Source organism: Temnothorax longispinosus, chromosome 1 (assembly GCF_030848805.1).
Source record: "Temnothorax longispinosus isolate EJ_2023e chromosome 1, Tlon_JGU_v1, whole genome shotgun sequence".
In the NCBI taxonomy this organism is placed as follows: Eukaryota; Metazoa; Arthropoda; class Insecta; order Hymenoptera; family Formicidae; genus Temnothorax; species Temnothorax longispinosus.
Genome location: NC_092358.1, coordinates 20,751,364 through 20,766,805, shown reverse-complemented (window position 1 = coordinate 20,766,805; position 15,442 = coordinate 20,751,364). Strand labels below are relative to the sequence as shown.

At 42.4% G+C, this 15,442-nt stretch overlaps 1 protein-coding gene across 1 annotated transcript in view; it reads left to right on the top strand.

Annotated features, from left to right (window-relative positions):
• Window positions 1-15,442, top strand: part of LOC139816612 (uncharacterized) — a 198,433-nt gene that overhangs the window by 50,879 nt on the left and 132,112 nt on the right. Inside the window, exon 2 of the mRNA XM_071784229.1 lies at window positions 12,533-12,607. Coding sequence (XP_071640330.1) covers window positions 12,533-12,607 — 75 coding nt within the window. The remainder of the gene's footprint in view (window positions 1-12,532; window positions 12,608-15,442) is intronic.

Here is a 15,442-nt window from a genome sequence, read left to right as displayed (position 1 = left end):
AGAAAAAAAGGCATTGTGCGAATACGCCAGATTTCTCCTGAATGGATAATGTCGGAGACGTTATACAAAGGGCTTAAGGGTTGCCTCGCCTCCCTATTTTTCGTGCAAATAACTTTTTCTTTTTTATTTTTCAAGAATACATCGGCAGATTACATTACAGTGCATTAAGAATACATTACAGAAGATATTAAAATAACTGTCACAAGAAATATTATATGTAATATTACTACATAATATTAATATTTTTAATAATTATTTGTAAATGGCAATATTATATAGTTGAGCAATATGTACATTTTTTATTGTATACATATACGTACAGTATATAAGGAATGATACTCAAAGACTCTTTTAATCATTCATTTAGTAATTCATCTCGTGGCAACAGAAATTCATAATCAGGCAAACTAGTCAGTCCGACGTCGCAGTCCCGCGCGCTTTGTCTTAATTACGAAATGATAATGGGCGCTGCATTTTCTCGCGTTTCTCGCGTCCTTTAACGCGAGCACGGTGTCTCATCAGGCGTCCCAGCGGAGAGGTGTCGGATTTCGTGCGCGGAGTCAAAGGTGCGACGTCCGCGCGAGCGCGCGCGGCCATTGTAACGCCGACAAAGCGTCGTGAATGCGGCATCTCGAGCGCGAGGAAATTTCTTAAAATCGGAAGAAAGCCCGTTACGCGCCCATCCGCTTCGCGCTCGCTAACTTGAGCTAAACGCGACAAAGGTGGCCATTGTGCGAGCGTATACACGGCGTGAGATTTCCTCGGGCCGTATGCGCGTACGGGTCGCGTGTACATATATATGTATATGTATATATTCATGTTGTATATATGCCATGCGACTCTATCACGAGCCGTTCACGCTTATCGTCGCATGACACGACATCCGGCTCGGAGTCGTTCACCGCGTTCACGTAACAGTATCTTTTATCCGTTCCAAAATTCTCCGCCGTACCTGTTTTCTGATCCTGCTGGGAGCGTAGCTCGAGTCCGTCCCGGTTCGCGACCATCTTAAGGGCGGGTCCACGTTGCAAGGATATAGCAGCGAGTATATTGATAAGAACACACAGTAAGGTGCGGACGTGCCCGGAGCGTAGTCCTTTTTATCGAAATGCGAATACAATCATTGATTCTCCTTTGCGACGGAATCCAATTTTCGATTTTCAATCGTCTCTTTGCGAAAAAAAGACTGCTAGAAAGGTTACATAATAGGGAAAATTGTTTTCATCTCGATGTAGGAACATGAATGCTATTATGAAATTTTGTTAGCGTGCGTTTAAATTAGGGGAGACACGCATGTGATGTAATTGGTACCGTGCGGGGAATACAGTACTGTGGTTTTTAATTAGAATGTGTCGTTACGGTTGACAATTAGCATCGTAATCCCGAGAGTATCTCAATACGCGATTCGTCTTAACTCTCGTCTACTATGGTGAAATAGAATTTTAGCCTGTTTAGTTTCTTTTTCACACACGCACTCTCGAGAATTTGTATATTTCAACACTTGCATTCGAAGATTGATTTTCTTTTCTTATCCGCACAGTAATTTAATGTTAACTCTTTGCTGGCTTTCGTCTTCCTTGATTAGCCATTTCACCTATAGGGGGCGCGGGGGCGTGAACTGACCTTAAGATACGGACGGACCCTCAGGCGTCGCGAAAAGAGAGCTGCCAGGAAAACGTGAGTCAGGTCCGAGAGCACGTCCTATTAACGATCAACCCGGAGCTGATTCACGCCACTCTCGAGGCTATTCGTTACAGCCGTCGGACGGTGCGTGGCATCTGCGCGGCGCGGATATCGGTAGAAGAAAAAGAGGTCCAAAAAAGAGAGAAAGAGAGAGAGAGGAGAGGGAAAATATGATGGAGTGAATGAGAGAAAGAGAGAGAGGGCGAAAAATGCGTTATTAGTTAACTCGGTAGCGTTGCACGCGCACACGCTCATGCACATGCAGCGGCCTAAAATAGTAATATCGTGGGATATAACGAGGCGCCCGACGCGACGCCGTCGCATCGAACGTGTTTTATCCCCGACGCGGCCATAAATCACGCCGTGTTTAACAAACTCCAGCGCGTCGGATCGCGCAATAATACACATATTCGTCGCGAATTTACACGCGAGCGTATAGGGCGCGAATGTTGCGCGCGTCCAGGTGATACTTGCGTTCTTTTTTTTTGTTTATTATGCGTCCGGCGTTGTTTTATTTTTTCCGGTTTTAATCATTGTTTATCGCAGTCACGCGCGTACAGCATATTGCGTTCGAAGGGGTTGACAGGGTGGACAGAGAGGGGGGAATAGATTACCTCCCCCATGACTTTGATGCACTTTTTCACGACGATCGCCATTGGCAGGTCAATCATTGCAATACAGCGCGTGTTCGTATGTGTTCAAATTTAACAAAATACGTAACTGTGGTTTGCAGTGCGACGAAATGCGCTTTTCGCAATGTGTTTTTCTCTACTTTTTTTTTTTTAACGTATATTGTTCAATTCCATCTGGTATTTCGGTGCGTGCTGTTAACACGAATTTTTATGGCTGTTATTGCGCGATATTTATAGTCGCGATTGTGCAATCGCCGGATAGCATAATTCGCAGGATTACCGTGGCGCGCTTAATGGAATAGAATGAAAGATACGTCATGTAGATAAGTGTCGAGCAAATATAAGGATATTTACTTTTAACGTTTTCCACAGGACGCTTGCAATATTTGAATATTATGAAATCGTATAATATGAAATCAATACATAGACAAGTATATAAAATGAATTTGTGTACATCTATTAATTATTTTAATATCTTGAGATTTCTCTAAAATCATCCAACAAAGTGATATTTGAATATCAAGTAGGCATTTCATTACGTATAAATTAGAAGTGAAATCAATAACGTTTATGCGCAATGGCGGATTAATGTCATATAGAGACATAACTTTTTTTAAAGCATTAAAATGAAATAGCATATAAAAGGGAGGAAATGTGAATAAAACAATTAAATGAAAGCGAGTATAAGCTAATAAGAAGATTAATGCTCTAAGCCTAATATAATAGTTGTAGTTACGTTACACTAGCGGAGCTTGATAAAGTTTATACTAAAAGCAAGTCTCAGGCAAGGTCAAAGTTCTGAAGTCAGCGAGGTCGATGTGTTACACACCATCGCCCCACGCCGCAATTTTGGGATGTTAATCATGCAACGTTAAGGCGTTGCTTCACCTTCGTATCGCGGTTATCGAGTTCGCGCTATTATGTTCTTATTTCCCGCACCATAATCATCCTTTTCTCTCCCCCGGCGAGCCTTAATTACCCTGTTTACCGTTTTCATAGGCGTCGTAACGCCGGCGCGGCTATGCACCATCGCTATAACGCGTTTGATGGACTTTGAAAACAACCCCCTCGGCATCTTCGCGAGTTAACTCCTAGATTAACGGGTCTTAATTTATTACGTAAAATATTACGTGGGGCTCTTAAAGATCGCGCTTAAAATTTTACAACTGTCAAAAATATGATAACAAAAATTTTCACTTCACAACAGCTTGAAGAAATACTTTCGACTTATGCATCAAGACGCTTCTATGATGCATAAGTCGTTTCTAAGGTGTTAAAAAGTTTCGCGTGAATTAATCTAATTGTTAATAATGTTTAATAATGATTCTCAAGAAATTCGTCTTTCGAAGAGTAATTATCACGATTATTTGAACGATCCGTTTAAATGGAAGTCCCTGAAATTTCTTCTCCATAATTTGCCCGGCGACAGGACCGTATGTATCCTGCTCTTTAAATTAAATCCACGTTTTACGGCCAGCACGCGGAGTGGCATTTCGTGATTTGACGCGGGACGAGGTTTACACTCGCAGCTGCGGCGCGCATGTTTAAAGTTACTTGGTGAGGGATTTACGACGGGCACGGGACGATTGTTGTTACTGTCGCAGCAAGAGCATCCCAGAATGAGAAGGTTTAAATAGTCGCGAATAGAGAAAATTTCGAAAATATGCGCGCCTCGGAAAAAGCGTTTGCATGGCTCTTTTGACGGGCCACAGTTTGAACAAAAACTTTGGTAAAACACTGACGACAAAGAATAAAAATGCCGGCTTCTCTAGAAACGTGACAGGACGGTTATACTGCTGAATAATTATAACTTATTATTTTTAGTATATATTATTTGATAATAAAGAGAATTACGAAGAATTAATATCTATATATTTTAAATGTCGGAATAATGCAACATTATTGCAACGAAAGCATGTAGTTTATTTTTCTTAGCTCGTAATTTGTCGCTTATATGATGAACAAACATAATATTAAATTTTTCGAAGCAAACTTGCGTTTAATCAAGAGGAGTGTGCCTATGGTATATCGAATTCCTTAGCTGGTAACGAGCCAATGTGCATACACATACAGATACAGTACCAGGAGAATGTAGGGCGCTACGGTTCCGCTTAAATCGACACTCACCCCTTTAGAGGCCCTCGAGAGCGCCGCTTTCCCGGTTTGAGGACGGATGAGGCTTATATACGTGTGTAGCTATCGAGTATTACGAGAGCGGCGAATAAGCGGACCGTGTCGACGAATACGGATCAGCTTTAATACCCGAATGATCCTTCGGTACTCGATATGGATTCGCTGCCTCGATCCGCGTCGCGTCGCATCGCGTCGTTGCTCGTTTTTCATCACATTTGCCGAATAGAGCGTGCCGTCGCGTCGAGACGCACGGAGGCTGTTAAAACAATCACAGATCCGGGAGGCTTATAAGATATTACCTAATGTGTACTCTGCAATTTCTGATAGAATATCGTGACATGAAATCGTTTCTCTGCGCTTCGTTTTCTACATTGTTTCGAAGCTCAATATCTCGCGCGTTCCTTTATGATATTTATCTGTCAATGTGGAATAAATTTTGCGCCATTTGAGTTTTCAACGCGCGTAACGCTGTTATTTATAACAGAAAACAGTCTGATGGAGAATAAGATTGGCATATGATATTAATTCTCTTTAAATATAGTTTTCACAACTTGAGAAAACAAGTTATTTCAGCGTACAATATATAGAAAATGCTGTCTAACTTTTTTTATATTTGTTATTTCGCAAAACCGCGTATCGCGTCTGTGGATCGATAACAGAAAGTTCTCGTTCGACGTGACCTAATCGTCGCGACGTGTATAGCTGCCACTCGAGTCTAAATACGTTTTTCAACGTATCCCTCCCGTCACTCGCGGGTACACATTCACGGAGTGACGGCCGTCATCGGTGTTCAGGCATTCGAATGGAGGGACCGGAGGAGTGCGTCGGCGAAAAGTTTTATTTACTTTAAAAACGCGGCGCCAGAGATCTGCTGGTCGGCGCGCAGGGGAAATAAAGTTCCGTTGAATGGAGAGCGAGAAGAGGACTTAAGGAGAAGAGGAAGCAGTAGAAACGAGAAGGAAGCCCAGGACGAAGGAAATTGCGACAGCAAAAGTTGGCGGCAAAAATCCGGATAAGTTGAAAAAGTCAATTATTGCGATAACACTAGCTATTCGCGCAAAACGACAGACGAGACTGGTGACGTGGGCGCGCGTGTACGGTTCGAGTTTGTCCGAAAACGCAAGGGAATTGCCCGCAAAAAAAGAACCGCTGACTGGCGCTTTACCCGCGTGTAACCTTACGAATAATCTGCACGAAAATGAAGTGCCTGCCTTCTCGTCTTATCTATAATTTACTCGCGTGGGGCACCGGTGCGCCGTTCCTTGCACGGACTACTCATGTAACACGTGTTTCAACTGCGAACTCTTTCCAGCGAGCAGAAGCTTGCCAGACTCGACTGGAAATATTACTTGCGAGTCCGAAGAAGTATTACGTTCGAATTCACGCGAATATTCTCTTCTTTTTGCTGTACGTTTCATTTTTATCGGTCGTATATATCCGACGATTATCAACCTCGATGTTATTCGTAATTTTCGTGTAAACTCACCAAGTTTTAGGAAGTGGAGATTACGCGAAGAAGACTAAAGGGGAGAATAATGTACGTATATATGTCATAATACGTACGTATGTACATATATGTATGTCATAATACCACAAATATTTTGAAGAACGCGTATCGGTAACATAAATCACTATGTTATTTCTATCCATAGAGTTTCAAAGAGTTAAATCTTTTGGGACACAAATTCCAAGGGAATTATGCGTGTCGCAAAGCTTTGGATTATAAACCCGATAGAAAAGAACCGCGGCTAGAGACTCAATAGTGCGACGTCGTTCCCGTTTCGTTTTATTAAATGTAAAGCACAAGTTATCGCATTCGGCTCGCGAAATATCGCGGGATATCCAATTTCTCCATATGGATTTTTCCCTCTCCTTCCCCTCTTCTTGTTCCTTTTCTCTCTCTCTCTCTCTCTCTCTCTCTCTCTCTCTCTCTCTCTCTTTCTTTCTCATAGCATCGCGACCATCGATGTTCCAAATTCTTCAGCCACTTCACGAGATCTCGATATCCCGCGCGTCCCGCGATAATACCGAGAGCCGTACCTAATACGTCAGAGATGTAAGTCCCCCTGCCCCTCATGCATCTTCCCTCATGCATCCGTGGTGCCGCAGCGCTTTCGATTTTCCGCGCAATTTTTGAACCACAGGCGGACATATGGCCCACGAATCACAGCCATTGTCGCTCAACAATGCCTCCGTACCTCATCTTCCCCGTGCGCGCGGCGCGTCCTTGGTCGCGGTCTGCGCGTTATGTATATATTACCTATCCGTTATATACACACCCCCGCGGATATACACCGCGTATTATATCACATAACATACGCGCTTGGCGCGCATACGATCGCGTGTACAGGGTGTCTTGGAGCTAACACGCGAGTGTGATCGAGCTACCAGGTTTTCGATAAATTACAATGTTGGTCTATCTTTACTTCTCTCGATTATCGCGAGTCTTTTATAAATTACGGTGTTATTTTTCCAATTAAAGCTCGAATTAAATTTCCGCTAAAGTTTGCCTGAAAACGAACGAAAGAGAGATTTTGTTACCCGTTTATAGCTTGTGACGCTTAATTTATCAAAAGTCTCGTCAATTTTTGATTGTCTCAACGTTTAGCCATTGATACCTCGATTCTGTAGCAGCCGTCATTCTTTTTAGTCACCATTGCACTCTCTATCTGGGGCTGAAGGCTTATTCACACGCGGTAGGTAGATACGGGACACCCCGTACGCGTACACCCATCTACCCACTCATACGTACCCCCCGGAGAGTATTACGTACGTACATACACCGGCTATGTGGCCGGGAATATAGGTGGTAGGTAATATTCGACGATGCCGAAAGCACGTTCGAGCGATCGATCTCTCGCCTCCCTGTCCCGGCCCCGGTGCCCCCGACCTCCTTTACCCTTCTCCTCGCGGGTGCCGGTTGCATTCGGGACTCGAGACTTTGGCGTCGCCACCGAGAGAGGAGCACGAGCCACCAAGAGAAGTACGAACAGCCAAGAGCGCGCGCGAGCAAGCGAGCGAGGGTGGATGGAAGTCCGGGGGTGTGGGACGCCAAAGGGGTGCGACCGTCGGGGGTGGATACCCCTACTAGGTATCTCAACTTACGATTGCCCCGGGGGCGTGCACAGAAGTGCAAAGCAATCGTCTCCCGGCCTCGACCCGTCTCGAGCTCTGCGGGCTCTCTTCTCTACCCCCCGGAAAGGGGTAACGTATCGAGATACACGCGAGAGCACCGAGGGGTTGGATATCTCTCAGCGGTCCGCTGCCGTTGTTGCTGCCTGGTTTCGAGCTCGATTTACAGCACGGGAACGCACGACTTACGGAATTCTCGTAGAAGTCCGATGGCCTCCCTCCTTCTGCTTCTCTCTCTCTCTCTCTCTCTCTCTCTCTCTCTCTCTCTCTCTCTCTCTCTCTCTCTCTCTCGCTCGCTCGCTCGCTTGCTCACCCTATTGTATATGTGTCTACTCTGTTTATCCCCCCAGCCGATCCCCAACAATCTTCTCCTTTTACCGGCGAAGCGGATCAGCCGGCGTCGCGGATTTACGGCGCGCGAAATTCGGACGACGCTCGTTCGTCTTCGCACGTTACTTCCGGTAACTCGGTGAATTTCCTCTTTTTCTCTCTCTCTCTCTCTCTCTCTCTCTGTGGAAACTCAGACACACTGATATTTTTCTTCGAACAGGCTAGAGAGGCGATGTGGGAAAGACTCGCGACTCGCGAAGTCGATTCGGGAAGACGCGCATCTGCGAAAAGAGGGCGGTACTCGAATTATTTTGCGGTTCCACGCCTCTTACAGACGTGAAATATACAGCCTATGGAAACTTAGTTTCCCGCCGCCTTCAAATTCCCGAGCTGTCGGCATCGGAATTTCTCATCGCGTTATTTTACGATTTTACACTCGAATTATAAGCAGATACGCGGCGCCCGCAAATTTGCTTCACGTCTGCTGGAATTTTTGACTCGTGCACATCGACGTTGTTTTCCGTGTTGTTTTGTGACTTTTGCGTGATACATGAATTTACGTACTTTTGCCATTATTCATGTTTAGAGACTTGATTCGGAATTTCTTCGCTGAGGCATTAACATGAAATTGCCAATATTAATGCTGTCCTAGTTTATTTTTATTGCTGTTTTTAAGTAGCACATAGGTACATCTATATAGTAGCAATACATCTTTTTCTCAAATTAAAATAAAATTATAGAAATTTACTATAAAAAGTTTTAACATGAGAGAAATAAGAGAAATTTAGTTTTGATTACATTAATCATTTAATTTAATTTTAATAAATAATATAATAATTAATTAGAGAAGATGCCATTTTCGGTCGGGCTGATGGATGTTGTTGATAGCCTAATAACAATATTTCTGTGTAAATTTTGTATACTTTTTCCAACTCAGTAAACTGCTGTACCTACGCGCCAATTATTTGTCGGTTGCAACAAAAATACAGTTTTTATTGGAACGGTAAATTTACATAATTGAATTGATAAAATTGATTTAATTTTTGGTGCTAATAAGCATTCTTTTTAAGTCACTGTAAAGAATTTATGACGAAAAATATCAATCAGGGTTCTAACCTGGACCTTCTTACAATCCGTGACAGATGTCTTTGCCAATTCAACTCCTGAGACTATATGCAAATAATATAATAATTTAATTTGAATAATAAAAGTCTGAATATTTGTTTTTTTTTTTATAATATGATTTTATGTAAATACTAAAATATTATATTTCTACACACAGAAACAAAACAATCAATTTATTCGTTTATTTTATTTGTTTTGCCTACGACACAATTTTATATAAAATTTCTAAAATATAATATTTCTGCGGAAACGAAACAATCATCAGTTAACATTTGTCAATAATCGTAAATGTTATTTTTATTTATATATATAGTCACGTAGATAGTTCTTTTAGAATTATTACACACAAATATAAATGAACATGAGAAAAATACGGTACGCTTTTGGGTTTATCAATTGAAATTAAATTGCACGTTAAGAAATATGTATGCCAAGAGGCCGCAGTTGGAAATTCTTTAATGATGCGCATTGGAGTCGGTCTTGGTGCGGTAACCGGAAACGTACGGGCTTACGAGAAGATGCGGGCGCAAAAGGACGAGGTCGTGCGTAGCGAGATTCTGTGACAAACGACACGGCTATATGTTATCTCGGAGACCGAGATACATGTCTTGGGGAGGAAGTTTCTTCCTGTAGTTTCGCGCTCGAATTACAACGGGAACGCGCATTCGACGCTCTCTCCGCAAGTCGAGCGCGCCTTCTTTCGCGCTCTATAATTCGCCATTCCCGTTTTCACGTGCCCCCTATCATTTACGCCGTGCCTGACGCGGGTTCCGCGGCTGGAATTGAAAAACAGGAGGTGCACATTACAACCGATTTAACATGTCCATCTAAAGATATACGCGCGATGTGAAAATTCTGAACAGCGCGCGGAGTCATTTTGACCATCCAACGCGTCAAAGAGTTAAAGGAACGCGTATTACTAAAGTATAATGGACGTACGTTGGGACGAACTTTAGCAGTATTTTTCAAGAGGAGCATCCAGGGAGATGTATGAGCTTAATTAAGACCGGGCATGCATCATAAAGTTTCGTCTGAGTAATGCGAAAGCATGTGGTACGTGCAGGCAAAAAATCTGTTCACAATTTTGAAAAAAATTCAGACCGCGTCATAATACGTGCCTTTTCAAAACGAAAATGCGAGAGATAACTCCGATATCTTTCATGTTTGCGCAAGTATAAGTTTTTATCCGCCTTTTCCAAGCACGAGAGGAAGAGTTCATACTTGAAATTGAATAGATGAAAATTTTTCGCTCCATTCATCAACGTATTAACTCTAAAGAGATGAGGTTAATATGATATTATAAGGAAAAATATATATATAATTTATAATTACGCCGAGAAAAATTTAAAATATTTATATATTTCTTAATGATTTATGATATATTTATTAGGCAAATTAAGAATTTGAAAATACACTTTAACTGCGAAATATCGTACATGGAAGACAACGAAAAGCAAGAATATAAAAGTGTCGTAAGTTTATTTACAAGTTTAAGGTTAAAAGTCTTATTCCTTTACTTGGATAACGATATTAGCGGCGATATTAGCAGCGAGTTAAACCGTCTTGGTATTAACGCGTAAACGCGTCATGCCAGAATAGTCGGGCATCGATTTTCATGCAAATGTGTGCGTGTGCACGTCTATACGTGAGGGCGAATTATCTCCCAATGTTCCGATTCGGCGGTCAGAACAGGGCTCTCCCTCGAATCCGTGGAGAGATCGATATCGAGCGATCGGAGAGCTTAGGCGGCGCGTCAGTCACCTTCGGATTCCTCAAAAATCGCTGGTTAGCGGTCAGTTTGCGGGCGGGGGTGCGCTCTATACTCGGAATACTTCGGATAGAATCCGAGAGAGAACATTCTCGACGTCCACGTCGGCAACTGTCGAATTAACCCCGCGGTGTACGTATGTATGTACACGCCTCGGAGATACGGTACTTCCGGGGAAGCCGCGGTCGGCCGAGCCGCAACGCGATTCCGTCTGCAAATACCGCTCGCGAGTGGGTGTCAGTTTTGTCGGTTTCTTCACCCAACTATTTCGAACTCCCGTTAACAGCTCCGAAACGACTTCCGTCGATTTGACGGAATGCACGGATCACTCCGCCGCGCCCGCTGTATTCTGACTTCCCGATTTCTTTAGCCCGCGGAAATTCCTTGGCTGGGGCAAGAATTCCGGCCGACGGAAATTCCATCGTCTTCTCGATATCGCTCGCGGTGCTCGGAATAATTCTCCTCGAGCGGCAGTACCTCTTACACATCATCGATACGATGTCCCGTGCAATGTGAGGAAGAGTTATTGGACTTATTAAATTGCCAGTATCCAGATATTGCGATATTTAGGTTATCCGTGAAATTGAATAATGGCCAAATGTACCGACAATACACTTGCTCCATAGAGTATTAATCAGCGTTGCAAAATCGATTTAAATTTTAGCGCGCAAATTTTGTTTGGTCATATAATGATCGAATATTTCATTCTTGAACATCACTTACAATTACTCTTACGATGATATGTTTTTGCGACGAGTTTCGCATAATGAAGACTAAAAGCATACGAATGATACATGGAATGGCGTCGCGGAAAGTAATGTTCGCGACTTTCGAAAATAATGCGCCATCGGAACGTGCGATGTATTTTAGGGTATATTATTCTGTCCTCCTAATATGTACATATATTATATGGATCTATAGTCTGTCAGTCTCTTTTAAAATCCACCACGCCGCGCCGTCTAGCGCGACGTCACGGTCGAAACATTGTTCTCTCGGAAATGTCGCGATGCATTTTACGTGATATTTACTTATTAAAGTCTACAAGAGCGAAGCTTGTCGATATCGAGCGCTTATATTTCGGAACGACTTACCAATACGTTGGTCAACACTTTATTATTATATATTAATATTGTATGATATCAAAAGTATAGTAAAATAATTCGTAAATGATCATACGTGTCAAAATTATAAAAATATCCGCGGCAGCAAAAATATAATTTTTGCAAACAATCAAGTTTTTTATTCGATATATTTCACAAAAGTGTTACCTTTGTACATTAAATATCTATGTGCTACAAAGTTGCCATATTATATAATAACATTGATACTAATGAGTTTGATTATAAAATAAAAGAATTATAACTATTTTATATTTAAATACGTAGATGTATTTGTAGACGCGTCCATTACTTTTTTTTTTTTTAAGATGAATGTAGTAAATTGAAATATTTGCAAAATATTTTCAAGTTTACGAGCGTGTACAAAATGCGGCACCTGGTGTGCGATTTTGTCTGACCTCAAAGGCGAAATGCGGAGAGTTTCGATTTTTCGATCTTATTGTTAACTCGTCCTATGTATAGACTCAACCACAAACCATACATTGTGAGTGTGTATGTGTGTGTGTGTGTGTGTGATTATTGCCGGAAACAAACATCCGGGAGGCTTAAATACCGAATCGATGGCTTGTAACGACCAATCCATGGACTAATCGCGAATTTTGTTATTGCAGAAATACTATTGGGAAAACTACGAATCACTGGAGCGTCGTCAGCACATCGCCGTGACCTCGCTTCCTTCGACACGGGTGAGCTTCTATTTTCGCACTTTTTCTCTACTATTTTCTTTCGCGCTCGCTTTTTATCCCTTCTTTATTATATTCACGTCGTTTATATAACAAAGAGAAGAAAATTGCGAATAAAATTTCATTATATCTGCAACAATTTAGTGCAACGAGTTGTTGTATCTCAATTGTTGTAAATATTGTAATTTTTATTATTGAAGTTTCATCGAGTATTTGATTCTTAATGTCTGATTTGATACGTTTATGCGTATCTTTCTTTTTTCTCAATTATATGTAGTTTCGTTCGATTTGAAGTAGACTTTGTCTTAATAAAAATCTTTCTAGACATAATATTACTTCTCAAAGTTAAATGTCTTGGTAATTGAGCTTGAAATTACATTTCTGTCAAAGTAAAATCCATTCGAAATTAAATGCAAATTTCTTGTTTCTCCATTCATTTCTAAAAGAAATTTCTTAATATTCTATTTTTTAATTCGTGCCAATGTTACTTAATGTTCAATGCTTATAACTCGAAATTGTCTCGACATTGCGACTTCTTTGTCGTTTAACTTTCGACGTAAATATATATTTTTTGTTGAGTGTATACGCGATCATCAGAACACTCTATATCTAGTTATGTGCATTTTTTAAGAAGGGCTCGCGTCTCGGGGCTATAATAAACGCTTCTCCCACCATCATTTTCTTATCCGTATTTAAGTGCCGTCAGCGTCGTAAGAAAGTTTCGTTGCGCCGCGCCGTTGTATCGATATCGCGCTCGTAACGACGAGGGGTCGAGTTGGTTGACCCCGCATAAAGTACGGGGCTTGTGGGTCGTGTGCCGGGTATCTTGAAAATCTCGTGGGTCAGGGCGTGGTGCCGACAACGACAGCAGCGGGGTCTGCAATCAGGCTGTGTCTCGTTCGCGGCGGTAGTGCGTTCAACATTCAACTAGGAGCACGCGCGAGTCTCTCTCTTTCTCTCTCGTCCCTTTTTCTGTGTAAACACCCGCCACATACCCGCGCATACGCACAAACGCACGCACGCACGCACACACACATATCCTCAAAGACCTACACCCTTGCACCCGGGTTTGACCTCCCATTCTGATTAGTGGCAAATAATACCCGTAACAATAGCTACCGCTTTCCACACAGCTTGTCCGCCCCGCCTGTACGCGTGTGCGTCATGTGTGCGCGCGTGACTCTCGACATGGGTGCGTGCGTGCGTAAGACCCTTCCGCGCCGACTTCGTCGAAGGGTCCGACGCCGACGGCGCCCTTTGCGCTAAAAGTCCTGAAAAGACACGAGTCAGTCAATCCCTATCTGCTTTCGATTCCTCTCAGCCTCCCTTCGTCTTCATCTCTCCCCATTTCTTATGTGTGTTCCCCTTGTGCCTTACGTCCGCGGAATTTCGATGGTCTTCGAAACAGATTTATCGCGCCTCCCTCTGCGAGCTTCCGGGACTCTCTCGATACCTCTCGGTATCGATCACGTGACGCGCGATGGCTAGCTTGGAATCGTCGTATCCGATACTTGCGTTTTACCTCTTTTTTTTCCGGTCTTCTTTTTACTTCCGCTTCGCACGAAAGCGTTGCCGAGCTGCCGATATGTTGAATTCTTTATGAACACTTTGTAGACGATTCATTCGCAGCGCGAAAATCGAAGAATAAGAGTTCGAAAAACGCGCTTGAAAACTCGGTTTTGTCTAGTTCAATTCTTGACGTGTGAAAAGACATCTCGTTCACAACAATGACAATAACGACGACGACGACGACGACAATGACGATGATGGTAAGAGCGATGTCGACAAAAGCGTCGACGATTTCTGTCCTTTCGGAGCTTTTCGTCGCCTGAACATTGCGTTATCTCGTTCTCGCTTTTGTTTAGCGTCGCTTCTTATCGTCGGCCGGGGCGACGAAAGTTATCGTTCGATCGCAGCTACGGGCGAGGCGTCATCAAGAAATAAATGGCCGAGAAGCGAGGAGGTTAAGCTGCTTTTTCGCCGCTTAACCGCGCTCCTTCGTTATCCGAGTCTTGGCAAGACTTCCGAGACATTAAAGAGAAGCAACGTTCGGAGACAGGTCGGCGGTTAAGCTCCGAGCTTACGGTTACGGTTAATAGCGGCGATTAACCCTTTGCGAAGCCAATCTTTAAGCGTGGATAAAAAATCACGTGAGATTAGCGAGGGATATTGGAAACTCCTCGAAAAGGACGATACGATGTCGGGTTTAGTGAGAAGATATCGTTTTATTAGGAAGATCGGAAAGTGCAAAGTTTTACAAATATTATGAATATCTATTATTCAATTCTTTCGCTTTTTTAATCATTCATAAAATCCTATAAAATATGGTTTATATGTTATTAAATTACTTTTTGCGTAATTAAATTTTTATTAGTGTGGTCACGTATGTTATCTCAGACTATTTCAAATAATGATGGTGAGCTAAATCATGTTTCGTACATATTTCACAAATATTTCTGCTACAAAAGTTTTGAAATAGTTAAATATGAAAAGTTCCCTTCTAAAAACAAAAGTGATTATTGTGCGAAATAGAAATTATTATCAAGTAGGTAATTTTTTGGAACATATACATCGGAATATTAAATTTCGGAATTTACTTATATATAAATATTTTTCTTAATCGAACCTCTTGCGATGTATTAAAATTATGATAAACTTTCTTATTAGTTACACCTCGAGTCGTTTATTGTAAAGTCAGCTCCGTCGACCCGAATGCATTCGATCCTTCGTTATCGCTCGTGGATCTCGGATCCCAGTCAGCAGAAACCACCTAATCCTCCGGAAAGCCCTCGTGAAAAAGCCTCGATCTCCAATTCATCCCGTCCCGTTCCGTGCGCG